This window comes from Cryptotermes secundus, unplaced genomic scaffold, assembly GCF_002891405.2.
Source record: "Cryptotermes secundus unplaced genomic scaffold, Csec_1.0 scaffold186, whole genome shotgun sequence".
Lineage (NCBI taxonomy): Eukaryota > Metazoa > Arthropoda > Insecta > Blattodea > Kalotermitidae > Cryptotermes > Cryptotermes secundus.
The window spans coordinates 882,354-893,451 of NW_019727393.1; the positions used below are offsets into that span (position 1 = coordinate 882,354).

At 40.1% G+C, this 11,098-nt stretch overlaps 1 protein-coding gene across 1 annotated transcript in view; it reads right to left on the reverse strand.

Moving 5' to 3' along the window:
- LOC117282325 overlaps positions 1-11,098 on the reverse strand; it is a 151,076-nt gene that overhangs the window by 133,123 nt on the left and 6,855 nt on the right. The window contains exon 2 of the mRNA XM_033751514.1: positions 10,696-10,831. Within this exon, the coding sequence (XP_033607405.1) occupies positions 10,696-10,831 (136 nt within the window). The remainder of the gene's footprint in view (positions 1-10,695; positions 10,832-11,098) is intronic.

The window sequence follows — 11,098 nt, forward strand, 5'->3', positions numbered from 1 at the left end:
ACGACCGAATCGTGTAGCAGGAATAAAAAGTCGAATTGTAAAAGAGTGGAAGCGAGTATATTTGTTGTGTTGACGGTTAACACAATTCCTTTACATATCTGGAACACACAACAGGATGCAACGAATGAAGATGCTCACATGAATTCGAAGGGTGACACAAAAGTTCCCTCCGAGACAAAACTGAGGAAATTACTGGGAAGCTAAAAAATGCAAACAAAATAATGATTTCAAGGAAGCGAATTGCTCGTTTTATCAATGTGTTTATAAATATGAAAAACAGAGGAAATGGATTTACCTAAAATTATAATATGTGTTTCAGAAGGAAAGTACTATTATCTCTTTAACGCACAATGGTAATTATAAGCACCATCTACTTTAAAATTGAAGTACCTTCATTTTGCTCACATACTGCAGTGGTGTGCTTTCTGTGAGTCTATGAATAAACAGCTTTTTATTTTGGGAAACAACGTTAACAATATTGTTTTTGCAATGAAGACACGTTATTTCCTTCTAGCTGGGGATTGCTATTCATGAAATATTGTGGAGATGAACGGAATTTTTCAAAGGTTTGATATGTGTTCCAGATCAATACAGAGCCTTTGTTGATATGCTGATGAATTTTGTTCATAAAGGTAGGAATTTATTGATGAACTGGATAATTACCGAGTGTTCGATAACGGCTCAACATCACGCGGTTCTGATTAAACTTGACTCGTTATAATGAATTGGATGTCTGCAACCAGAGAGAAGAGAAAATCTAAGCCTGAAAGAAGATGTTGATTTTGTTGAGAGTAAAGACTTAACCAGGCAATTCAGTTGCTCTGCTTGACGCCAGGTCCCATCATTTTGTAAATGGAAGGCTGGGAACTATGTGTATGTAGTGCATTGCATCTCCAGTCTCTTCCAATGGAAACCAGACTTCATTTCTTTGAAATGTGGTTTAGTCACTTGAACGGTGGTAAGCTTGATCGCCGTCAGGTTTAAATCTCTTATATTTTCTATGTCTGACTTCGCCTTTTCCTGTGCTGCGAAAATACTCATTCTCAGGATTTTGTTATAGAATAATTGTTAACACGGCTCAGTGTGATTCTGCTTGCATATGTTTATTGCCTTTACATGCATCTGTCAGGTGACCATTTGCGAAAGGCATAAGAACAACATGTTCAAGAACTACTATTGCACAGTTCGTAATACATACATCGACGACTATTTACAATTATTTGGATTAAATTCTTATTGAGGTGTAATATTTACTATCATGAACCGATATGATTTGTGTTCCTGTGCTCCTTATATTAAAACGGAAAGCTGGGGTATTATTTGGGGTCCTCAGAGGTCCTCGCAGTGATGCTTCTTTTTTTTTTTTGGCTTGTTATGATTCTGTATCATTGTGAAGTGTGGGTGTTTCCTTTTTTCTGTATTTTGAATCACTTCTCTTTTCCTTGAGACTGCAGTTGAAGTTTAGCCTCTCCTTCTTACAAGAGAACTTTAATGTTACCACCAGTTTCTACATGGACTCATTTGATATATCTTCTTTCGGGCGTCTTCAGCTGAAGTTTTCTGTTTCGTCATCTCTTTTTTTTTAGGAACAATCATCCTGGAACCATATTATTTTCTTTCAGCCTGGCTGCCTGCCCTGGAAGGCGTCTTTAATTTGTTACCCGCTGCCTCTGTATTCGTGTAATGAGGCTAGAATTCTCCCCCCCCCCCANCCTTTAGTCTAGTGAGTGGCTCGTTAGCCGCTGGTCAGCATGACCTTTCAGTGTCGGTTATATAGCGCTGACATTTCGCTGCTTGCATTCTGAAGGGCGGAGGAGGAAAGTCTTCGGTATTCGAACCAGAAGTGCTTGGTAGCTTCTAGACAAGCACTGGTAACAGATTCTCTCCGAAAATTCGTATTTTTTACGCGGTTATAAAGATATCAATTTTTTGAGCCCGAAAGCTCATTAACGTGTTGAGAAAATTCCAGCATTCCGTCCGATCCTGAGTCTCATGCATATAAATATATTTATCAATATATTCAAGGACGTCACTGACGTTTCAGATTGAAATTATTGTATACGTTTCTTAAATTCACATGGTATGCTGCTCTTCTCAGCAGGCAAAAATCCCAATCCTTCACGCAATTAATCTTTGCAATTGACAAGACAATGTTGCATTAACGAAAATAAATTATCTGTCCGGGTACTCGTAACTCACTCAAGAAAACTGTTTCAAATGTGTGATTCCTCTGCTTTGGATCTGCTGTATGGTCATCCCCAGTACATCACGAGTCCTCCTCAAAAGCAGGGTTTGTGGGACGCGCTCTCATGTTGTCCTTGGATATCCTGGGTCTTCCGAGTGGACGCTTCCCACAATAATCTGCATTCACATCCGACTTACAAATATAGGCAGTCTTCACAGCTGTGATTTCGCTACGGGATTGTCATTTTTTCGGTTGTATGTGACATGCAAACTTCCCCGTCGGATAATGTCTACAAGTACCAATTTATTTCATCTTGCTTCGATTAGTACGCTATTGTTCATTTTTAAACATTTGTAATTCATGAAGAAAGTCGTCTTATGGGTTTAGGCACCGTGTATTCTTCGTTTTGGCCGACGTTTCGGAGGAACGTAGCGCCTCCATCATGGCGTGAAAACCTCAAAACTTACATACCTTTGTAATTCATGTTTGGAGAAAATAACAGCATTTTATGATTATATATATGATAAAACTGAACCTATTGAATATTGGTAATTAGAAGTATATGTATTTTTATATAAGTATCTTAATAAATTTACGTGCATTTCTACTGATGGGAAGACACAATAAAACTGACGATATATAACTGTTCACTTTGTGTTCTGTGTGGCCCCTTTGTTTAGCGCCACTTATAACTGTCCTCTTATTGCCCTTATGTTGGGCTCCACTTATTCTTTATAACCGTCCCTCCTACTTTCCGCTTGCGGCTCCGTCTGACTTAGTAGTGCAGGGAGTGGGAGTCGATGGCGATCGGCCCCTCTGCTCCGATGACCACTTCGACGCTGTCCTATCTGGTGTTGCTGCTGCTGAAGTTGCTAGGTCGTAGCTGGTTTCGGCTTGACCCGGCTCCACCGCTTCTTCATCAGCTATTCATAGACTTAAAAATGTCTATGATTCAGTCACTGGGGAAGTATTGTGCAATATTCTCATAGAGTTTGGGCTGTCCATGAAACTAGTTAGGCTGATTAAAATGTGTTTTAACGAAACGTATAGTAAAGTCCGCGTAGATAAAAATTCGCCCGATAGATTTCCTATTCAAAATGTTCTAAAACAAGGAGATACTTAATTACCAGTTTTTTTTTGTTTTTTTCTTGAGAATATGCCACTAAGAAATTTCACGAAAACCAAGTGAGACTGAAAGTGAATGGGACCTATCGGTTGCTGGTCTATGCTGCTGATGCGAATCTATTGGAAGATAACAGATACAATAAAGAAAAATACTGAAACCGTACAACATTTGGACGGAAGTGAGATGAAATGACGAGAGGTTGGAGAAAACTGCTTAATGAGGAGCTTCATAACTTGTACTCTTCTCCAAGTAGAATGATCAAGTCAAGGAGGACGAGATGTGTAGGGCATGTAGCACGAATGATGGAGACGTGGAATGCATGGAAATCAGAAGAGAAGAGGCTACTGGGAAGATTTAGACGTAGCTGTGGAAATAATATTGAAACGAATCTTAGAGAGATGGGATTGAGTGGTATGAACTGGATTGATCTGATTCAGGATAGGAACCAGTGGAGGATTCTTGTGAACATGGCAATGAACCTTCGGGTTCCAAAAAATATTGGGAAACTTTTGAATAACTGAGCAACTGGCGACTTCTCAAGAAGGGCTCAGCTTTATAAAATTAGTCACCCTAAGTTATTTAATGAAGAAATAGAATGAAGAATTGTTGATGAATGAAACATAATAGAATTGAATACAGCACAAAGCAAGTATAAAGTAAATATAACATTCTTTTATGGTAGAAGTGACATTCTAATAACGGAAGTCTCAAATGGTCTGCAAATATTTTCTTTAAGGACCATTATGATGTTAATTTTAATGTTAATATATATCAGGTCTTATAAAGCCGAAGTTAGAACATTTCAATTATAACCTGCATTCTCATAACACGTATCTGTTCTAATAGGATGGTCCTTAGCACCAGTGCATATTATGTTCCACCGTTGAAGAAAAGTAAGAATGCAAATGACAGCCAAGGAGAGATGGGTGTAAATGATTCTCGTGCAGCCATGAGAGAAAACTGTCAGAAACTCCTACAGGCCAATTAACATACAAGCATAAAACCTCAGAATATTCGTCCTGACCGCGAAGTATGAAGCAATAATTAAGAGTGAAGTAAAAAAAAATAACAAAAAACGACAACAACAGTTCTCGAAACCATATTGTGGTGGCACTTCGGGTTTTTTGTTCTCCCATTCCTCTCCTTTCACGAATAATTACGTTTTCATTTCTGGAACACGCCTAATTTAATTGTAGTATCAACAAGAACACATTTTACATTAAAACATTCACTTCTCTCGTCTACCGGTTCTTTGTTCTAAAACACGAGAAGTCGGAATGGTTCAAACTCAGATGAAGAACGAATGAGACGCGGCAAAACATTACGAATCGCAAAGAGCAAGAGTAGAAGAGGCCATTCCATAATTTAGTACACAAAATTAACAACGGCGTTGTATGAATTTTACTAAGCTTACTTACAAAAGGGTATAATGAAATGAAGATTAGTGACATTTTCCCACATCCAGTTTTAACAAACACTGTGAAAGTTACTTGGAACAGTTCAAGTATGGCCTCCTGTAAACTAGGCTTTATTGTATATTAATGCTAACAAAAATCGGAATTCCTGGACAAATTTTGGTGGAAAATTGTCGTAATGGTCCATGATATGTAAGCAGTGTCCGTCTTTTAGTGCACTCAGTTTCAATTGTTATTTCACAACATGTTTCGGCACTACAGTGCCATCATCAGGTGCTCCATTTACGTCAATCTATTTCATTGCTTGCCATTATGTCATTGTAAAATTTAAAAAGTATTTAAAAATGTTCGTCAATTATAATAAATATTTATATACTAAAAGTTGTTAAGATTATTTACCTTATCTGTCCCAATTCTAACACCACGCATAGTTTCACCACTATGGGAGTCGTTCCTCTTATTCTCAGGGTATATCGTGTCTCGTGTTACGTGTTCCCTGTTTGGTGGCGGGTGCACTAAAAGACGGACGCTGCTTACATATCATGGACGAAGATCAGTGCAAGAGGACGCTAAAATACAACATTACTCGTAATTATTTTTAACAGTATCCCTGAAACGGTTTCTGGGACATGTGGAAAGATAATTTATATGGTCTCATGTAAGCTAGGCCTATTGTAGATCAATCTGACTGAAAACCGGAGCAATTCAATGCAATTTGGTGGATGTTTTATACATGAAATATCAGCAATTGCTAGGAAGAAGTTTATGGAATACACGAAAAAGTCCATTCGTGTTTTAAGGCAAACTGTGATTTATTATGGTTCAAAATGGTTCAAATTCTAAACTCCAAATGAACTTTTAATAACATCTATCCTATGGTTTAGGCTGTGACACTAGGTTGCAGATTAAATAGACATGGCCTTCACATATGGTGCAGTTATTGTTTTGTAAAGAAAATGAAATGCAAGACGAGAGGAAGCACGAACTGATATAGTCGGTTATCATTGCAAGTAACTCACTGTGCTGAAACGCGAATCACAATAATGTACTTATTGCTGCACATGTTATTTGTATAGACCAGAATACAAACTTTAAAATTTCAATGATTTATCTGGCATTATATTTTATACTATTTACAATTTATTTATCGATATTGTCAGCAAATCTTGCCATACCGAGACTGATGATTCGATGATAGTAAATAATGAAGTACATACAAATAATATGAAAGTGGTCGTGACCTAATTTAAGGCACTATTTCAATATTTTCCTGGAATGATTGAGAAGACCCACGAAAATCCTCTCTGAGATTAGTCTGTGTCCCGAGTGACATTTCAACCAGGCAACTCTCCAGCACAGGTCTAGCGATGCCACCTGAAACTACTCTCTCTTTAAATTTTAATGGAATATTCACCGCTAAATACAATGACACGTATCCATTTTGTAAAAACTTCCACCAGAACGGACAAGCTCTTCCGTCGACTTACCAATAATACTTGTGTCATATTACCACGGCAGTTGATGAAGCATCGTGCACAAAAGTAGATAGCAGCATGTTGATTTCTACGTACGTAACGTGTCCAGTGGTACCAACTAAGTTTCACTGGTGTACTAATACTACTGCATTATTCGTGAGCTAAAGTTTTTACGAATAACTATGTAACAAGAGCGGGATGCGAACTGAGTTTTTAATTTTGAAACTGTCATTGAATTGCAAATAATATTCACTGCTTTGTACCCAGGTACGAAATTTTCTTGCAATGATACAGCTTGCAGTTCACAATTACAGCTTATCCGGTTTCATGCATGTTTACACACGAACTGAAACTCAACCTGTGGCACTTGAAATTACGTGAATGCACATTCACTCAGGTAAGTTTAGAAACCTCTTTGTCAGGTTTTTTTGCAGGAGAGTTAATTTTAAATCATAAAATACTGTGTCCGAACCTGAAGCCAAGTGATAATCATGTCCAGCGAAGGAACAACAAATGTAAGTATCTGTATGCGGTAGATGTTTTACACTCTTGCCCCTGTGTTTGTAATATAAATAGGCTTATGGGTAGAAAGATAATGTAATACTATTTATATGCGTTTGGGCCGCTAGAAGCCAGACTGTTATTTGCATTACAATATCAAACAAATTATGTGGCCTGTAGTCCGCAAGCGAACTATACCGACCGAGCGACCGCCGCTTGTCGGCGAAGCTAGTGCCAACTTTCTGCGGATAGAGGGTGTCGCGTGGTCAGCGCAACGCTTCCACATGGCCGTTAATTTCGGTTTTCTAGGCCGGAGCCGCTATTTCCTTGAAATAGCTCCTTGGTTATCCTCACGAGGCTGAGTGGACTCCGTTCCAGACCCTCTAATTTTCAGAAAATCTCGTAGCGCCGGGAATCGAACGTGGTACCTCTGCATCTGTATTCAGGAACTCTGACCACTAGACCACAGATGCGTGCAATTTTCTTTGGGTAAGACTGGTCTCCATAAATTAGTGAAATGTAACAGAAGTCGTTGGAGCCTATATCAGTAAGATGCAATTTTGGGTTTGCTTTTGTAGCTAAACAAATTTATATATATGAGGCAGACACAGACGACGAATATGCCCTTACATACCGAATGTGAGTAAAATGTAGAAAGTCGTCTTCTGGGATCTGGCGCCGTGTATTCTTGGTTTTAACCGACGTTTCGGATGAACGTATCTCCTCCATCTTCAGGGCACGTGAATCGCGATGCGAATACAGAGAGCAGTAGCTGCAATGATTCTGGAGTGAAAAGGGCTAGTTTATATAGGAAGTAGGAAGGGGGGGGTCTGGGAGAGGGGACCAATGGGAACGGTGAACAGCGATTAAGGCCAAATATGGTCCTGGTGGTGAAAGGGGGGGGGAACCGGCCAGTGAATCCAGGCAACTTGGAGGTCAATGGCACAGAGGTTGCGGTTAGACAAGAAGAACCGGTTGGCTGGGGACAGGCTATTGACGTCAATGACATGAACTGGGGACAGGCTACTGACGTCAATGACATGAAGAACTGGGGTGACTTGGTGGAATTCTCTTGAGGGGAGAGATGAGAGGTTTCCATGACTTGTTGAGACAGAACCCTGTTTCCTTGTTCATGGTGTTCGGATGGAGCTCGATCTCAGTGGCCTCCATGATGATGCGATCCAGGTAACGGCTCTTACAGGTGAGTACGCTGGTTTTGTGAAACTGGATACGGTGGTCTAGCTCATTGCTGTGTTCAGCTACGGCTGACTTGTCTGGATGTTCCAGGCGTAAATGCCGTTGATGTTCTTTCAACCTGGTGTCCACAGAACGGCCCGTTTGCCCAATGTAGACCTTGCTGCACTCGCATGCGATTCTGTAAATTCCCGGTGTCCTCAGTCCCGGGTGATCCTTGACAGGCCGGAGGAAATTAAATATTTTCTTAGGGGGCAGGCCAACTGATTTGATGTTGTATCGGGACAGCACTCTGCTGATCCTGTTGAATATAGTCCCGACAAAGGGCAAGAAGGTGACAGAGTCTCTGCGGTCATCATGTTGATTGTAGTTGGGATGGCAGTTGAGGGCCCTGTGGATCTGCCAGTCGTTATAACCTTTCCGTCTGAAGACGTCCTTCAGGAACTCCAATTCCGCACGCAAGCTGTCTTGATCGCACAGAGCTCTGGCCCTTTATACCAGTGTGGAAAGAGCTGACTGTTTACTGGAAGGGTGATGATGGGACCTGGCATTGAGATAGAGGTCGGTGTGTGTGTGGGTTTGCGGTATACTGTATGGCCTAGAGAGCCGTCAGGTCTCCTGTAAATATCTATGTCTAGGAAGGGAAGGTGGCCTTCACTTTCGGTTTCCATGGTGAACTGAATGCATGGGTTGATACTGTTTAAGTGGTTCAGGAAACCCTTCAACTTGTCAGGTCCGTGGGGCCAGATGACAAAGGTGTCGTTCACATATCGAAACCCCCCCTTCGCCCCCCTGACCATATATGGCCTTTATCGCTCTTCACTTTTCCCCTTGGTCCCCTCTCCCTAACCACCTCCCCCTGCCTATTTCATATATAAAGTAGCGCTTTTCACTTCCTAATCATTACAGCTACTGCTCTCTGTATTCGCAAAGCAATTCACCTGCCCTGAAGATGGAGGCGATACGTTCCTCCGAAACGTCGGCTGAAACAAAGAATACACGGCGCCAGATCCCAGAAGACGACTTTCTTCATAGTCATCGCCGTGAAGACCTCAAGACTTACACGTGAGTAAAATGTGTTTAAATTTTTCAGCTTTTTTCAAGAAAATTTACATTTTACTTTTGGTCCGCCAGAGGGCTGACCATTACATTCCACTCAGTTTGACGTAATTACTTTATTAGTCAAAATCACACTGCATTTTCCAATTAGGGGAAATTAAAATTATGTGGTGTACATTTATATACGTGTAGCGGGTGTAATTATTTTACAGCATTTAGACGTGATTTATATGTTTTTAGAATATTCGAGCACAGGTATTGTCTATTTATATGATTTTCCTTAAGATAAATTATTTGACATCTATGAGGGTGGTGTAATGAAACCGAAACAGGTTAGGTAACAAATGCTGAAAAACTAATAAAGTAACCAAGTCAAACTCTGTCATTTATTACACGTGTTGCTTTAGACGGTCTAATTGCATATTTTGAAGCCTAATGGGGAAAAGTTTTCTTTTCTCACGTTGTTGCCTATCGTTGCACTCGTTCCAGAATTACAGCTTAACTTTCGAAAGGGAATAGACATTGCTATGCCACTTCCCGCTAGATGGCCTGATATACCAGGGCCGTTTCTGAGCAACGGCTCGGTAAACACGTTCCCATTGCTAGGCAGCAGGTTCTTAATAAACAACGGCTCGACTAGAATAATGGAAGAACTGTGTTTTCTGCGTGGTCCGTGCCGAGGTATTATAAGTAAGGGACAAGATTAGAGCTTAGGCAGTTCTGTGTGGGAACCTGAGAAGAGAGAACATGAGCCTGATGCAAACGAATAGCCAATGTTGGAGCCGTTACCAGGAAACGTCTAGTAACAGACTGAGAACCGTAGACTGTGTGCTCTAGTAAACTACAGTTATTTGTAGTTACGACCTGTAAGTTGTCAATTAATCTATTCTATCCAGACTCCTTCTATAGGCATACACATACTACGGGACAATATATTCAAAACAATTTTAAGTACTCGAATATAATATGTTTTATATATAGATAATGAAGTAAATAATGTCATTGCATAAAAGTACATGGAACAAAAGAAGGATTTCTAGCAAAGATATTGGCGACCGGAGAAATAAAGCCCAGGGAATACAAAAAATTAGGATAAATAAGTATAGACCGTTTCATAAATACAATGTCACACCGCATGTCATCCGCCGTAACGCTGATCTTGAATATTCATATCACGCAAAATTCATTAAATGTAAGGGAATGGACTATGGGATACTCTCGTGCCGTAAACTTTAGAATCAAGGATTAAATTCACTTCACTGTCCATCCATCCATCCATCGATCCATCCATCCATCCATCCATCCATCTATACATAAAATAACATTTATTTACATATTGTGTTGTAAGAATTGTTATTGTTAACTACATATTGTTAAATAAATAAATCTATCTATCTATCTATCTATCTCTGCCTGCCTGTCTATCTATTTATAGCTTTACAACCTTTGTGGATATTGGCAGCTTTTTCAGTTTCTGAACCCTATACGATGTGGGTAGGAATTCCTGGGAGGAGTATCAGCCCGTCGCAATCCTCCTACCTACACCAGAACAACACAAACACAGAAAAAGCGCACATTATACAGATATCTATGTCTCGTATGAGATTGGAACCCACGATCCCAGTATTTCATCGGGGGAAGACGGTTCATGCCTCAGATCTCGCGGCCACTGTGATCGGCATAAATTTACTTATACTAGTCAAAAATACATTTCTATGTAATCTTAATATGCATACTTACATTGAGGAAACATTTACGAAGTCATGTCTTTCCTTCCAGTAACTCAAGACCTGATACCCGATGCGAGCGAGCCTCTGAACTCCTGACCAGTCCGATTCAATCCAGCACGCTCTTCCGTCGTTCAGTTCCTTCAGTCCTGCTTAGCGAGGGGATGGGGGAAATAAATGCTGCGTTGTCAATTCTTCTCAGCCCTTCCATGTTTTTCTCTTCTTTTATCGACTCGTAGCATTGGCTAAATTTGAAACCTGTCATCAAAGGGGCCCATTCGTTCAGAAAACTAATTCGGCTGTCAAGTTAAAATTCGTTATCTTCTATATTATTCGACGGATTTCTACTAATTTTTGTATTAGCGTACATTACTACTTGTCCGGCGATATTCTTTTAATTCATGTAAGACAACTGC